Source organism: Toxotes jaculatrix, chromosome 17 (assembly GCF_017976425.1).
Source record: "Toxotes jaculatrix isolate fToxJac2 chromosome 17, fToxJac2.pri, whole genome shotgun sequence".
Taxonomy (NCBI): domain Eukaryota; kingdom Metazoa; phylum Chordata; class Actinopteri; family Toxotidae; genus Toxotes; species Toxotes jaculatrix.
The window spans coordinates 3728406-3744986 of NC_054410.1; the positions used below are offsets into that span (position 1 = coordinate 3728406).

At 39.9% G+C, this 16581-nt stretch overlaps 2 protein-coding genes across 5 annotated transcripts; both read right to left on the reverse strand.

Moving 5' to 3' along the window:
• Positions 1 to 28: 28 nt before the first annotated feature.
• On the reverse strand, positions 29 to 6397 carry LOC121197567 (ubiquitin-conjugating enzyme E2 D2-like). Of its 2 annotated transcripts, XM_041061240.1 has the most exons (8): positions 5949 to 6397; positions 4732 to 4795; positions 4236 to 4267; positions 3959 to 4036; positions 3411 to 3516; positions 3060 to 3153; positions 2785 to 2834; positions 29 to 1151 (listed from the first exon to the last, which is right to left on the reverse strand). In XM_041061240.1, the coding sequence occupies exons 1-7, from the start codon at positions 5970 to 5972 to the stop codon at positions 2786 to 2788; spliced, it is 447 nt and encodes a 148-aa protein (XP_040917174.1). In that variant the 5' UTR covers positions 5973 to 6397; the 3' UTR covers positions 29 to 1151; position 2785. The 2 variants fall into 2 exon arrangements, with proteins under 2 accessions (XP_040917174.1, XP_040917175.1); XM_041061241.1 differs by lacking the exon at positions 2785 to 2834 and having other exon boundaries at positions 5949 to 6394.
• Positions 6398 to 6807: 410 nt separating this feature from the next.
• zmp:0000000662 (RING finger protein 145) lies at positions 6808 to 15566 on the reverse strand. 3 transcript variants are annotated; one of them, XM_041061237.1, is made up of 12 exons: positions 14285 to 14550; positions 13778 to 14064; positions 13507 to 13615; positions 12901 to 12992; positions 12133 to 12374; positions 11819 to 11997; positions 11579 to 11719; positions 11238 to 11420; positions 10951 to 11098; positions 10371 to 10727; positions 8922 to 9496; positions 6808 to 7284 (listed from the first exon to the last, which is right to left on the reverse strand). In XM_041061237.1, the coding sequence occupies exons 2-12, from the start codon at positions 13944 to 13946 to the stop codon at positions 7227 to 7229; spliced, it is 2253 nt and encodes a 750-aa protein (XP_040917171.1). In that variant the 5' UTR covers positions 13947 to 14064; positions 14285 to 14550; the 3' UTR covers positions 6808 to 7226. The 3 variants fall into 3 exon arrangements, with proteins under 3 accessions (XP_040917171.1, XP_040917169.1, XP_040917168.1); XM_041061235.1 differs by lacking the exons at positions 6808 to 7284; positions 14285 to 14550 and adding an exon at positions 15366 to 15566 and having other exon boundaries at positions 7993 to 9496; XM_041061234.1 differs by lacking the exon at positions 6808 to 7284 and having other exon boundaries at positions 7993 to 9496.
• Positions 15567 to 16581: the final 1015 nt, after the last annotated feature.

Consider the following 16581-nt stretch of genomic DNA (forward strand, 5'->3'; position numbering starts at 1 on the left):
GATTTATCAAGGCATAAAACCACCCATATTCATTTTATGGTTTAAGTAACTTTATTGAAGGGAAAACTAAAAAGAAACAGAGCCACAAGTTGATTATCAACCATTAGCTTTGCATCATTATTTTAGGGCTACAAGAAGACAGTGTTCGAGTGGGCATAAAACTAACTGCTCATCTACTGGCTTCTAAATAACAAAAAAAAGAAACAGGAAGCCTCTGAGGGGAACCAAATTTTTCCAACTGTTCAGCCTTACAATCCACTTAATTTGCAGAAACATATCAGATATAATAGCCTACCTTTATTAACATGCATAAAATACAACATTGAAGTTCTTATATTTTGTTTCCATAACATTGATATATACTGCTGTGCTTCTCTGTACACACACTTTGATAGTGGAATAAGATACACTTCTTTCCTCAGGTAATAAATTCCTATACTAATGATCAGAAGAACATACTGACGCCACACCAGTCCAGGAGCAACTCACCAGTTTCCCAAATCTCTCAGAGGAAAAAAAACAGCATTTCAGATTTTACTGCTTTCAAATAAAATGCAGACAGAATTTTGCCAATCTGACACTTTAAAATTCAGAATTTATGGGTATGACAAAGATGGGCTTCTCTAGAAATGCTCTGAGAAAAAAAACTGCCTAAAGTAAAGTAAATATCAACCCCACAGGATCCTGCCAGTTGACCAGCTGGATCATTATGGGGTTGATATGTTCAGCATCAGGAGACCAGTCGCATCAGATTCTACTAAGTGTGTGCAGAGTAAATGACTAACATCACCAATTTTGGGTTGAGAAACTCTTACTGGTGCATGCTCAAGTCGAGTGTTCATGTTCCATGGTGATTTTTTTTTTTTTTTTTTTTTTTAACTCCATACAAAACAGGAGTCGAAACCTCACAGAAACTGGCACGTGTCCTAGAGAGAAAACACTATCTTCTTATGAGCGCGCAGGTGGAGAAAGAAGGGAGGGGGTAAAATGCTCTGATTAACAAAAAAAAAAAAAAAAAAAATTAAGTGAAAAAGAAAAACAGAATCCTGGAATTTTAAGTTTGAACCAATGACAACATTTTCCACCAGCTTTCCAAACGGTGCCATCACATCGCGTACTTTTGTGTCCATTCTTTTGCCATTTTGGTGTATCTGCAAAGAGAGAAAAATAAGGAAAAATTAACTTCAAGCACTGTCGAGCCTACACGTCACTGTCTGAACACATCATTTTTTAGCATTTAAATTCCTAATCAACTCATTATTTGCCTTTTTGCCTTTAGCACATGCACTTGAGCACACTGCTTTTCAAACAACCGGGCCAGACACAGTTAGTATCCCAACAGAAGGAGTCAGCATATGCACAAAAATACTTTGACAGGTCAGGCATCATCTTAACACCAATACCTTGAGTGAGGCAAGTTTCCGCGAGAACGAACCTCTTCATGCTGGAGTTAGTGGTTACGTTTACATGCAAACACAAAACTGCTTCTACCCTCGTTACTCAGTTTGATTTTGGGTTGGTCCACCACCGCAAAAAGTGTTTCAATAAGTTAAGAGTTATGCTCGTATCCAGATTATATGAACCCAATTAAATGTGGGTATTTTTCACTGTTTTCTGATATTTCATAGACTAAATGATAAGTGCAACAATGATTATCATTGTCAGTTGAAGCCCATAATGCTGGGTATAATTACAGGTATGAGAATTTCTGCCCGTTTACATTTCAATCACGGCTGAGAACCTCCTGTGAATTTGACAAATTTTCCATTTAAATTTTATTACCGAGTTCATCTCCTGCTTTTGTTATTCACTTATAATTTCTTGCTCCATGTTGTAGTAGAATGTGTGGTCCTGTGGCCCTGAAACAATGTACCTACCTACTTTCAAGTGTCAACCTTTTAACTTAAAGGCAAAAAAAAAAAAAAAAAAAAAAAATTATGTTCTTCTGGCTGTGTTTTCTATTTTTGTTTCAACTGATTTCCCTCTAGGCAGCCACAGGTGTCTCTTTATTGTCAGCACACTATAAAAATTAACTCATAAACACTTGTAAATCATTGATGATAATAAAAAAAAAAGTTACAGTAAATGATTGGCTTCCTTGTCTTCGCCTGGTGATGCTGCTGCCAACACACTGTTTTAAAACCCTATAGTGAAGAACAGTGACACTGAGGGTTCATAGTCTGCTCCAAAACAGCAGCCTCTTCATACAAGAAACCCAGCTCACATTATCCTTACTGTTTGTCTGCGAGGCTACAGTTTCAGACATCACAGCTCATGAATGCAGTTCTTTTTGGCAGCCAAGTGTTGGCGTGTCCTCGAATGCACCACCAAGACCATTTTTCACAATGGTCTCTGCTGACAACTACTTCACCATGTAACAATAACAACTGAGAAATGTAAAGGCAGCCCACTAACTGTGATGATCACCCATCTCAGGTCCCTGCACGCTGACTTTCCAATCACATATATTCTTTTACACTTGTGTTTAAGTATATTTCTTTTCTATGCTACATTTTGTACATAGTAGATATTCATAATGTAAAGTTAATTATCAATACATCTGCTCTTATTCTTTGCTGTGGTAACTGTCAATGGAGCATTTTATCTGTGGTTTGGCAGAAATACCATGTTAACTTGTTTGCAGCAACCAACCAGAGATTAGTATAATCACAGCCGTAGACTTCATAACAGAGATCCAAGCCTCCAGTGACCCCAGAGCCATCACAACACAACTAACCACTCCCATTTCACTAGCCAAGATGCAGCACGGCCTCTTGGCCTTACCCTAAAGCATGGCATACTTCGTTGTCCACTCCTGAGCTAGTTTATTGTACCTGACAGAGTGAAACTAGGTTACATACTAGAATCATGATTCTTGTACGAATGTAGCTTGTGGTTCTTATACAAATGAATCTTCAATTATATGTCTATGAAAGTTGTATTTATTGTTGATAATGCTGCATAAAATAAGAGATACACTGGTGCTCTTCCTTTCGGGAGACAGAACTGGTTATTTCACATGAGAGTAGTTTATCACATATACAGAAATATAAACTTACTTCTGACTATCTGTTTTGTAGATTCGTGCGATCTCTGGCACTAGTGGGTCATCGGGGTTTGGGTCACATAGGAGTGAGCAAATGGAGAGAAGAACTACAAGAAACAGAAAACATCCATTAAACCATTTCTTTCTCTACATCTCATAAGTTGGCAAGTACAAACAATTTTGTTGTTACTGTTTTCCACATTTTCACACTGCACAAGTTAATCAAGTTAAATTATTTGAAGTATCCAAAATAAATATTAGAACACATGCAACACCCATACAATACTAAGAACATAAAATACTCCATCTACTGATTATTGATAAGGTTGTTGAGCTTATGGTGTCCTGTCATGATTATCCATACCTTTAGAAATAGTAAGTGCAGGAGACCACTGTGATCTGAGAATATCCAGACAGATACTGCCGTTACTGTTAATATTTGGGTGGTAAATTCTTGTTGTAAATGCAACCTGAAAAGGAAAAAACAAAAAAACAAAACACTTACAAGTGGGGACACGTAAGATAGGGCTGAGTTATACAGCATGTGTTATGTAATTTCGCGGCAGTGACGTTTGACACTCATGACTATCATGTTCTGGAATGACAGGTACTGCTTCATGAGGTTTGACAAGCTGACAAAACGTATTCATTGTGCCAAAGTTCTGGACTCAAGTTAATTTGCTAGAAATGCTTGTTGTTTCTTTGAAGCATTTACAAAAACACTGTCACCTTCAGCCACTGTATATATTGGCTTTTAAATCCGTTTTGCAAACAAGACTTGTCTGCTTCATGGCAGACACTGCAGGAAGCTAGCTTGATAGATAAATTACAATTTACCTTAAATTACTAAAATATATCGAGAAGAGAAAAAGGAAAACTCTGTTTCAGGTGTGATCAACCACATTTTCTTACCTTGGGTGGTTTGAAGGGGTAGTCTGTTGGAAAATGAATTGTCAAGAAGAAAACACCTCCTTGATATGGACTGTCACTCTGCAAAAACAGAAAAAGAAAGATATTTTCATATTTCAGAAAGAATGATCTAAACCTACCATCCACTGCTTCAAGTCAAATTTTAACCTTTATCTCATGAATACATTTAAAGCAGCACGGAGCGGAACCTCAGTGACAAATTTGAACATTATATTGCTTTAAATTAGAAAGACAGCAACAGTTATGTGTATTTACTTACAGGTCCCATGATTGTGGCTTGCCAGTGAAACACTGCAGAGAAGAGAAAGTGAAAGAAAGAAAGTTATGATTTATGATAAAGGTCACAGGTATGTGATCCAACAGGAACAAGATTTCTAAGCTGTCCTCTCAGCTTCCCTGCAGCGACATTTCCCTCTGCAAATTTCTAAAAATATTGTTTTAAAACCATGATGCCTGTGAATTAGTTTTACTCTACTATTTATCATTAGTTCTCAGTGATAGATAATATAACCATCTGTGCTTTTAGAGTTTATTTAAACACATAATTAAATTTCTTTGAAATCCAAATCGATGAATAATGCAATGACAGTAAACTAAATATCTCTGGGTTTAGACTTTTGGTCAGGCAATGAGACAACAGGCAACTTTTAACCAATCATTGCATTTTATAGACAAAACAATTAAAAATAATCAGCAAATTAGATTGTGTGTTAGCTGTAGCTCTAAAAACTTTTGACCAGCTCTGGGACACTTACTGTCATCACCCACTGGGCCGGCTGAGCACTGTGCTGGAGGGTCACGGGCCAGATCGTTAAGCTCCTGTAATGAAAAGAGGTTTAGAACAATAACCTATTAGACCACAGTAATCTTAAGATACAAAACAATGAGGAGACACGATCTGAAATCGATGAGTAGCACTTAACATCTTGGGTATAAATGTCAACATGGCTGGAACTGGGGAAAAGAGATATAACATGACAGGTTGTGTGCTTGACTTATTTCACAACACCCTCCCCTGCTGTTATCTCCTGCCACTTTCCTCCAAGTTCAACTCTGCACCAGCTCAGGGGCAAGAGGAGGGGTGGGGGGGCGCCTTGTTATCGTCTCCACAGTTAACAGCAAGACGAGACCTATGCATATATACACACACCACGGCCTCTACAGTTATTTATAGGTCTACAGCTATTTTAGAGAGTGAGGTGGAGTCCACTGCCCCACCCTGGCCTTCTGACATACACCATTTCCCAAGTTAGTTTATGGATTTTCTTGGAAGAAGATTCTAGTCAACAACAGAGTGAAGAAATGCAGCCACGGTGTGAACACTTGCGGCGTTGCTGTGCTCTACTCTACTTTTGCCGGTTTCCTCCATGTAACTGTCAGAACACACACACCCTGTGATGTGCACAGGCTTGGAGCAAATACGACCACATACCAAGGAAATGTATCATGAACACAGCTCAGACTGCTAACACAGATTCAGTGAGCGATATGAGTCATGGGTTCTGGTAACGCCGAGCATCGCCGCTTTTCTAAAAAATGTTCAGACGGCTGTCGAAGACACGGGACATCGCTGAGAGGCTCCGGCAAAGATTTAGCGCGATAACAAGACCGCATTCAAACATACGCGTGTTTATGTAAAAGGCATAAAGTGTTGGGCAATTCGTGCGGCCTCTTTCTGTCGTCAGTCCACCTCGACGAACACACCGAACCTGTAACTGAAACTGCTAATGTTAGCTAAGCTGACTGAACGGTGCCGGAGCCGGTGCCAGCAGTAAAAAAATATATATATTTAGAAAACAATTCTATTGGCCCGTAATCACACAGAATGATCACACAGCGTCAGAAGCACAAACTTAAACACTTCCCCGAACAGGTTTCACCGCCATGTTTCACAGGATACAGCATCAAGAACAGCGCTAGCTACATTGTGGGAGGCTAGCGCGGCGAGCTAACACTAACGACGTTATCTTACCTTGTGGATCCTTTTCAGAGCCATCCTCTCTCGGTATTCTGTTCTTTAATTTGACGGGTTTCCGATCCAAGCAGTGAAGGGCAACCTTGATATGCCAGGATGATCCTCTACCTGTTAAATAACCGACGCTAGGTCAACTCGGCGGCCTTTCTTCTCGAGTTAGCGTAGTTAGCTGGCTGGCGAGCTAAAACTACGTATGCGTGGAGTTGGAACAAAGCTAGCTCGCGGTCTGATCCACCGAGCGTCAACGTTACACTGTCCGTCGATAAACTTCGTCTCCCCCGTAGTCTGAACGTCTTATTTTTGGATTATCTGTACCCCCGGCTTGAGGCTGAATAAGTGCGTGTGCCAGGTGAAGTAACCCGGGCGACAAAAGCTCCTGTTCCGTAGGTTTCGGTCGATGTCGTTAGCCAACTAGCGGCTGTCTACATATATGTGAGGCTTTATGGTGAAGGCGGTGCAGTGACGGGGCGGATGTGATGGCAGATTGGTTACAAGCCTGTTAAAAAAAAAAAAAAAAAAAAAAAGACACGCGTGACTGACCAGCTAGGACTTGTCAGCCTTTAGTTGTTGACGGCATTAAATTAGGCCGAGGGGCATTTTAACATTTTTATCAGTTTGACACCGAGTATTTTTTCCATTTTGTCATATTGAAAGACTTAAAATAAAACCCTCTGAGCACATTTGCTTCGGATAACAACTCCTGTTTTATCATTTATTTATTATTTATTTTCAGCGTCTTAGTTTCTACTATATTTTAGTTAGATACAATAACATGGCACCACACTATAGAGACAACAAACTTAAGAATGTCATTGCTTTGATAACTTGTTTATTTCTGCACTGAAGCCAATGAAGCCTTTGAATTTGAATGTTGTACCTTGTTTTGTTTGTCAAATTGTGTTCCTATTAAAAGCATTTTTATTACATGACAAGGCTGGATTACCGACTGGTACAGGCACCATGGCACCAGACTCCCAGGTCCCACAAAAAGGCTGTTGTCCATTAAACACTGAAGTCTCATAAACATTAATGTTTCTTAATCATTAAACAACATGTTATAATTTAAAGGATAGGGTATGTAGAGAGTTTATGTTTTATAAAATGCTGAGTAATTTCTTCAAACAGCTGGGCACTGTGGTTTTAAGAGAACTGAAACAGAAGCATAATCATTTGCTGGGTAGAATGAGTATGATATAAAATAGAGTCAAAACAAAATACAATGGCCGCATTCATCATGATGAAGGAGCATGACGCCTGTGGCTCACTGATGTGTTTTTAATAGGTTGTGAACATCAACTGAGCTCTATGGCACAGAACAATAAGATATATCGCACTTTGTACGATCTATTCATGGGTGGTTTTGATCTTTCCATTGGATTTCCTGATAAAAAGAAAAACATAGATTATGACCAGAATTATCCTTTAAACCCAAATGTAAACAGCCTTTAAAGAGGAATCAGCCATCTAGTCATGAAAGATATGGTGCTTGTGGTTTTAAGAGACTTTCTCTGCATCCTACTAAAGTGTTCCAGCCACGTCAACTTTTTCCAATACTTAAACTTCAACTGACACTTTAATCCCTTACAGCCCTTCAACTTAAACTCTTTTGAAATATTACACATGCAACAAAATCACACTTTAACTGTTTACACGTTTACAGCTGCAATTTTCAAAGTAAGTGAACACGCTTAGATTTTTTGGATGGGGAAGTGTAGCCGTTTCTACTTTAAGATCACTATTTCAGCATAATGATGTATGTTGCTAAATTAGTTTGTTTCAGTTTATTTAAATTGCTACAGAGCAAACCTGGAGCCACATAACATTGCAGCATAGTAAAACTACACGATGAACAGAGAAACACGGGTCACATTATTTGGAAATATTTAAGTTTCAGTCTTGTGTTTTGCAAAGAGTTGTTTTGAGAAAATGGCTTACAACAACTGTAACAAATACTACTTATAGCATTTGTGTTTATGATATCTTACTGTAGGTGATTATGAAATTATACAATATTATAGAAAATTCAGCCAAAATCATAATGTCAGCCTCGCTGTCCACCAGTCATGATTTTATTAATATGGAGACTCCAGTTAAAAAAAACAAAAGTACACGTTCACAGCTGTAATTTAATACTGGGAGACAGATAACCTTTGCAGTACAAAAGGCAGATTCTGCTGTTGAACAGCTGAAGCTGTTCCTTTTCTGACACTGCACAGAAATGCTGTATATAAGAACTACCAGGAAAAATGAAAAAAATAAATCAAATAGCATTCAGTTTCTCTAAGTAAACATTTTCACTTGTAACCTGCTAGAATTTGGTAAATATTAATGCAAAATAATTGCTTTATAGTTACATGATTTCTTTTAATTATAACTTTTTCTTTTTTTTACAATTTCTTTACAGTTGTACAATAAAGAGGATCCTTTTAACCCAAGACATTTTAGTCTCTGTTCTCAATCCAGATGCATGTTACTGGCTAAACTGAAGCACATTCATTACACTGTCTGGTCAAAGATACAATTTTTTTTCCTACGGATTCAGAGAGAGAAGGCAAATGTGTTTAATTCCCCACTATGGAGGGTCACCCTTTTTCACCCTTCAAGGCACTGATGCAGGGCAGTCAGTCACTGTTGTCTGTGCTTGTGCAAGAGAAGGTGGCGTCCGATGAGGACAGCCGGGGGATCTGTGGGACAGGTTCAGCCTCTCTGAACCTGCCCAGGTCCAAGTCTGAATATGTACCATTACCCTCATGACTCTGAGGATCGTCAGTGCCATCTACGACGTCTGAGTTTTCATTACATGATCTGACAAATGTTTGATTATCGACAAAGCTTGTGCCATGTGAGACAGCTTCTTGGCTTTCATCAGCGTTGTTTGATTGTGGTGAATCAAGGCTGTTCCACGGTTCAGGCATCCCATCACAGCTGTCATGGGTACCATTGCTGTTTTGTGGCACTCTAAGACGGAACAGAGCACCGTCTTCAGATCCTGCTCCTTTAGAGTCACACTGGCCCTCTGTTGGATTCTCGTTCAGTGGTGAATCCTCGCCATTCTCCTCACCTGATTTGTGCATGTTAGGAGGAGAAGTTTTACCCAGCAGCACATTGGAACTAGAAAATCCCCCTGAAGAGCAGCTTGACACTGGGTTACCAAATCCAACAAAGTCTCCACTGGAGCTGAAACGAAGACCTTGAGCAGCCTTTCTATGAGGTTCAGCTGGCTGGTCTTTATCTCCTGTTCCACAAACTCCATCCTCAGAGCTTTCCCTCTCCTCCTGCGGCTCAGTGGGATCAGGAGTTATACTGTCACTCTGCATCTCTTGCGATGCGTTGTTGTCGGGGTTTTGATTTCCCTCTTGTGCAGTAGGATCTGGTCCTGTCTCTCTCTCTGCTGGAGTGTCACCTGAAGCCTCACTCTGACCCCCTGGGCTGGGTCTGACCGTTTGGTGGCACATGGGGCAGGTCTCTTGCACATACAGCCACTTGCGGAGGCAGTTGCCATGGAAGAAATGTCTACAGTATGTGATCACAGCGGAGCTCATTTCCTGTCACAAGAGACATATTTTACTTGACAACAATGCCTGCAGACTAGTATTTGGCTTAATGCTGCACACAGTAATACACACTTTACAACAGTACATCTGCACCTTGTCCCCATTATATATTAATATATATTAATATAGGAATATTTATACATAGTAGCAGTAGAAATAGTAGTGTAAGAAGTATTAACATATCTATAATCAGGGTTTCTGTAGAGTTTAAACTTGAATTTTTTTTAAGACCTTAGTTTCATAAGGTCACATTTTCCTTAATCTTTCATTTTCAAGGACAGGAAAAGAAAATATTAGCTGGCTTTAACAAAAACCATGGCTGATGGCCTAAACTGTGTGCCTGACCCGTACCAGAGGAGGTGGAGCTAAAGTGGAAAAACTGGAACAGCATGCTTTAAAGGTACACACAATGTTATGTGTTATATAGAAGTAGTGTTAGTCATGTGTCTTCCATGTGCCTGCAGAGCTGGGCAATATCATGTATCACTATATTTTTAGATCTATCCCTCACTGCTGATTTTGTCATAATATTTTGGGTATGATTAGTGGTGTTTTCACAGTGATTAATATTTAGATCTGTGGTTCCCAGTATTTTTGACTTGTAACCCATAAAAAAAGACACTTATTCTTTGAATAATTTTTAAAGCCTAGGACTTCTTGACTTCTATTTTCACATCTGTTTTACATCATTAGAGTGACTTACTGCCATTGTGTAGGATATGTAAAACAAAAATGCACACGTGAGAAGCCAGGTCCTTTGCACTATAATTACAGCAAGGTTTTATATTTTATTTTATAAACTATTCCCAGCTTCAGATTTACCCCACGAGCACTCCAATGACCTGGCCATGTCAGTGTGACTTACCTGGAAGCAGATGGAGCAGACGTCGTTGTGTTGCTGCAGCTGCTGAGCTGTGGCCCTGGGGAGGGAGTTGATCTTCTTAGCTGCTTCCTGTCTGAGCAGGAAGCTCCTCCAGCCAGACTGACCTCTGAGCCAGACGTTGAAGTAAGAGTGGATGATGATGACAGAGGCGCCCATCCAGCTCCACTCTCCAAACAGCGACTCCCAGGTGCCATAAGCCACCACGCAGAGCGCCACCACAAACTCCAGCACCCTGCTGACGGCGTTCACCCAGTAGATCACTTCGTCCAGGCTCTCAATCGGGCTGGTGCGAAATAGCTCCACCATGAAGAGGGAGTAGATCAGCATAGTGCCTGTAACCTGGAAAATACAAAAGGCATCTTGTGGGGTGCACTGCATCAGCCTCAGTGTGCTTTTTCATGTGACCACTGGGAGGCACTAAAGTCAGAAATATTCCAATTCTACATAAAGTAGCTTTGAGTTCAGCCTTCAGGTGAAGTACAGTTTTACAGCAGCATGACTGCACACATTTCCAGTAAGAATTCTTCTTCACATGACAGATACACAAGGTCACTCCTCCTACCTGAAGGGATGTCAGCATGCAGCTGGACACCAGTATTAGGAGCCAGAAGTCCATGTGGAAGAACTGGGAGATTTTATACGCCATAAACACGGGGAAAATCAGCAGAAGCAGACACATGCTGAGGCCACGGAAGTGTTTCCACAGACTCCTAGACACAGAGAAGAAAGAGAAAAGAATGAAAAACACACTGAGGAGAATAATGCAAAGTCTTCAGAGAACATTACGGCTCAGGATGCTTTACTTCCACCTCATAAAACAAAATTAAATTCCCTCTTTGCTGCTGTTACCTGTTGCGGGATGCACCCAAAGCGAGAATGATTGGATCTGTAATTTCAATCATTGACTGCAGGGTTGAAGTCACCACGATAAAGAGGATGATGCTGAGGAGGAAGGTGCGCTGCAGCGCCTGCATATCTAACAGGCCCGTCTGGAGAGCGAGCAGGAGCAGAGTGACGCCCTCAGTCACTCCTCTGAGGACCAGAAGATAAAGTCATAACGCAGCATAAGTAACAGGCAGGGTCACAGCACCTTCATTTGACATTGCTTTGATTTCTTCTACACCTGTATCCTGTGGAAAGTAGACCAAAAAGAATTAACTGGCAATAGTGTAAAACTGAAAACATCTCACCTGTGCATGACGTTCTCATTCTGAACAGCTGCAAAACCTCCCAGGTAGAACTTGCATAGGTTGAGCAGTCCGAGAGCCAGATAGGACACCACGAATGTCAGACCCAGAAGAGAATACGGTGTGGCACAGCATTCAGACACGCTGCAAATACATCAGTTAGTGGAAATCATGACGAGTGTAATGTACAAACATACACAAAGGAATAATATGTACTGTATAATCCACATAATCACATCACACCTTGTGAGCAGGAAGAACATGATTCCCTGATGGGCTGCTGAGGCAGCGTTGCCAGACATGATGTCTGAGCACAGCTGGACAATGAACAGAACAAACCAGAAGACACTGAAGAGCACTGGAACGGCAAACTGGTTCCACAGAGAGATTCCCACAGCCAGAAGTCTGTACAGTTCAATCACCTGAAGGACAGGAAAACACAGCCCACAAACACCATTACTGACAACCAGAGATAAGAGGTCAGTAAGACACAAGCATCTACAACTTCAGGCAGACAGCTCTGTGGAAATGTTTTAGTATAAAAAGAGTAAGAGTACCTCCACTTGAAGCAGCTCTGAATAGGCAGCCCTTGCAAGGCGATATGGCACAAACAGATTTGAGAGGAGGAACATAGCGATTCCCAGTCCGGTCAGTCCCATGGAGAATGTGTTGACAGTTAGTAGCGTGGCGTGAGGAGCAGAGCAGAGTCTGGCCAGCAGGGGGAGCACGTGAGCAGAGAACAACCACACCTTTCTGGTCTTCATCAGAAAGGCACACAGCGTGCTGAGAATAATTTGACCTGAGCAAAAAGACAGACAGATGACAGACAGATGGTACGATTATCAACTGATATCAACCACGGCTATATAACATACAGCTAACCAGCTTATTTGGATTCTTAAAGCCAATCCTAGGAAAAGACCAAAACGACAATGAATGTATCCTACTCACAAGTGTTGTCTATATACCCTAAACCTGATTTCCCTTATTCGTCTGTGCCACAGGACTCCATGGTAAAGGCATATCAGTGAACCACATCTTTACACAGGGTGACATGTTTCTTCCTTACAAAAAGTTTGTGCACTGTAGTTTACTTAGAAACAGCTGCACAGACTGATAATGGTAATCACATTTACAGTCTCTGAAGAGTAGTTCCTGTAAGGCCTTACATGGACCTACAGTGTTCTGGCAGCCATGTGGCTCACTGATGTGTTTGAAATGCAGACTTTTTAGGGCTTTTTACAAATATGTTAAAAAAAAATATTTTATGACTATAAATGAGCCTGAATGCCATGTATTTAAGTAAGTGTGGTTTTGAGACTCACTAGTCATTGCAGAGACAAATCTGTTGAAGGCCAGAGAATCAAGGTACACAGCTCCTTCATAACCATACTGCAGTTCTTCACGGACATAATCCCTGTAAAACCAACAGAAAAAAACATTTTTTTTAAATACATACATAAATACACAAACAACATATTTAATGAAATTAATAAATAAATTAATAAATAAATTTAATGCTTCACTAATTTGAGAAATGAAGAAATTCATTTATTGTGTAATTAATGAAGCTGCACAAACATTTGAGAGGAAAATATCATCTTTGCATTGGTAATAAGTTTGTATATTTATTAAAGAGTTTATTGATTAATGTATTCATGCAAAAAAAAAAAGTCAGGTTTGGTCTTTTTTATAGTATTAAGCCTGAAGCCTTCTCACACCTTTTTCTCACATTATGAGACAAATTTACAATGAAGTGTAAACAACAGTGGTCTCAACAAACAGGTCTGTCCCCTAAAATTAAATATCAGGTGGAAGACTATTATATACACAGGCAGAGAACCACTGTGATTGCAGTCAGGGAAGAAAAAATATCCTGATATAATAAAAACAGGAGGTGTAGTGGGATTAGTAGTAGCAGGACATCTCACTTGGAAATCTGATGTCCCATGTATAGCAGCAGGGCAGCGAGGATATGGAGGTAGAGCGTCACAATATGTCTCAATGGCAGAACCAACACCACCACGTTTATCAGATGACCTGAAAGGTAAAGGATAACACTCATGTTACTTATATTTCAATGTGTTCTCTTCTTACTGTTCTTGTACCTAAAGATATGCTTAAATCAATTTTAATTTTATGGGTTGTTCATCTCATTTTTCTAACTTTTTGTACCTATGGCTGCTTAAAGTTTTATCTTACCAAGGTAGTACATGTTCCAGATGACATATTTGTATTTAAAGAGCATGTCTTCGTTTTTGGCCTTGAGATGCTCTGTCAAACCTTCAATGTCACATTTGTACAGCAGGTCCAGCACCAGGACGCTTGGCACCCTGAGCGCAACGTTGGCCAACTCTTCCAGGCGAGGCATCTCGATTAAAACCAACTTTATGGCGAGCAGAGAGCTTCTGGGTCACATGCTGTTGGCTAATTTTACAGGACACAGGTTTCCAGCAGCCGCGCTACTATTTTGCTCGTCTTCTTGTCATCTGAAAACACACAAACACAATTTAGACTTTCCACACTGCACCACCGGTCTCCTGTATGATAAACCAGGCCGTTATTTAGCTGTGAAGTCCCGCTTCAGTGCCACATTTTAGCCATTAATTAAAGCTGGAGAAGTCCAGGAGGTAGATTGTATATTATGGAACTACAAACACAAAGATTTTCAAGTAGATACTGTGTATAAAGTCACACAGTTTAACTTACTTCGCACAGTGACAGACATCACGGCCGAATAGCCATTTGCTAGCTAGTTGCTGCTGCTGGTGGTTAGCTTCTACAGCGACCAGCAACATGTTTTCATCACACTACACGCTAAATATTTCACTTTCTCTCTAACTCCCACTTGTCAAAGATATTTTGAAACTGTCGCCATGGAAAAAGCGAAATTAAACAGCTAAAATTAAATAGTACGAGGATGAGTAAAGAGACTTCCAGTGTAATGTTATGATTCCGCTCGCCTGCGTGGCCATTTCCCGTGTACACGTCAAATCCAAATGAGCCAATCAGGTTCAGGTATTGTCGATTTCAAAATAAAAGTAATGCAACGCCCATAGTACTAAAATGCTTTTTTATACTGCATTTGTTAGCATCATGGTACAACTTAAACTTTCTTTTCTGTCATCATTGCATACATAATAAAGAAATGTCGATTACAATTAGAAATAAAATACCACAAAAGAGCACTGCATATGTTTTCCCTGTTGGAGATAGCACATCTTATTGTTCATCTGCAGTGGTTGGAATCCAAAGATCAGTCTTAAGGGTAACAAGATGACTAAAGGTGAGAAAAGAAAATTACGTTACAAAAAAAATCTGTTTATTTTTTGTGATCTCTCTAGGTGTCTAGTTTTTGGTCAGAATAATGTGTTTTTATTTTCAGTGTTTCCCCACCTGGATGCTGGGATCCCAAGATAAACCTGAGGGATCACAAGATGATGAAAGGTATAAAATAGAAGCTTTTTCATTTGAAATATTGGACTCTGGCTTGTTTTAATGGATCACAAGCAAAAATATATTAGAACCCCTAGTCCAATATAGTTGTGGAGAGTGTATTTACAACAGTTCTTGTATTTTTTGTGATTTGATTCTGAATGGCTGAAGAGGAGGGAATAATGAAGCAAATCAAAATGTTGCATCCTTTCAGATCATTCAACAGATAAAGTGGTATACTGTACTGTACTTGAACCTCATGAAGCATGACTATGTGCACTGGTGGTAGGCAAAAGAAAACAAGAACATTTAACAGAAAAAGCTTTCAGAAGACATATCTGGATTTTTGTTGTACCTGCATGTGCATTCATGTTTCATGCCACCATCCATCTGTTGTCACTCGCTTTCAACCCCCAAAGCTCTGCATAGCCATTGTCTCCGCACAAGCTCACTCAAACAGAAAGTCATCCTGTCTGTCCAAACTAAGAAAAAAATTCAGAGAAAAAGCAGCAGAAATCACAAGGTCCTCTCATGACAGACTTCTGTTTCATCACAGTTTCTCAGAGAAAGAGGTGACTAATATGAAGAAAATACATTTCCTGATTGTGTGGGTGGGAGGTCGCCTGTCTCTCTTTTCATCTGCACATAGGAAGGAAGCCGCTACTCACACCATGTAGTCTATATGAAGACACTGTTTGTAGATTTATATATTTGAAGGCATCATTACCAAAAGCTTATGCATTAAACTTCAGATGTAAAACAGAAAGTTTTTAATTTACTTCACATGGTGGATCAAGATTGTTTTTGAATTGGCATTTGCAGAAAATTCTTTATTTTTAAAAAATATAATCTTGCAGAACAGGCATACATTTCCTCCCACAAGGCCTGACAGATACTGTACTTGCAGATGATTTATTTGGCAAAGATCTGTGCAAGAGATGTAATCTCAGACATTACAAAACTAAAGAAGTGTATTGCTATGTTTACACTCTGTTTAATGTAGTCATGTGTTACAGATATTGAATATATGCAGGTGTCCAGGATCTGTACTGTGTTTATGTCTTTCATGTTAATACTTTAGTGCCACATCCTGACATTGCATTGCCTCAGCCTGTCATGCTATTTATGAAATGACTTAAATTTGAAATTCTTCCCTTTTTCTGTTATTTTATGGATAAAATAACTGACATTAAATCAGTCAGGAGCAGTGTTTGGAGCATGTCCACTAAGTTACATGGCAGTGGCTGAACTGAGTTGTACAAGAGATTCTGTGCTGAAGAGAAAGCTCATTAAAATGCTCTCAGAGAGACTGACAGCCAAACCTGAAAACACAAACAAATGCAGCCTCACTGTACAGACATGTACATTTATACAGGCCATATGGGAACAAGTTACATACAGCTGAGAGTGGGACTTCTTGTTTTTCTTAATGCTGTCTTGCATTGCAAAAACATGTGGTTTGGATGCAAGTCAGCAACGGAGGGATGTTGTGTTCTCTCTAAGTGTTTGTCACATTTGCTGTATTCTCCTTAACACGACCATCTTCTGTGTGAGCGTCACACGTATGCTGC

Bases quoted from the DNA above. Each gene is read 5' to 3' on its own strand.
- LOC121197567 (XM_041061240.1), bottom strand. From the start codon at position 5,972: ATGGCTCTGAAAAGGATCCACAAG. The intron at 4,268-4,731 runs GTAAGTGTCCCA...TCTTCTCTGCAG, and splicing joins CGGCCCAGTGGGTGATGACA to TGTTTCACTGGCAAGCCACA. The intron at 3,517-3,958 runs GTAAGAAAATGT...TTTCCTTTTCAG, and splicing joins ACCCCTTCAAACCACCCAAG to GTTGCATTTACAACAAGAAT.
- zmp:0000000662 (XM_041061235.1), bottom strand. From the start codon at position 13,946: ATGCCTCGCCTGGAAGAGTTGGCCAACGTTGCGCTCAGGGTGCCAAGC. The intron at 11,099-11,237 runs GTAACAGCAGCA...CTCTGTGTCTAG, and splicing joins TTGGGTGCATCCCGCAACAG to GAGTCTGTGGAAACACTTCC. The intron at 9,497-10,370 runs GTAAGTCACACT...CTCTTGTGACAG, and splicing joins TCTGCTCCATCTGCTTCCAG to GAAATGAGCTCCGCTGTGAT.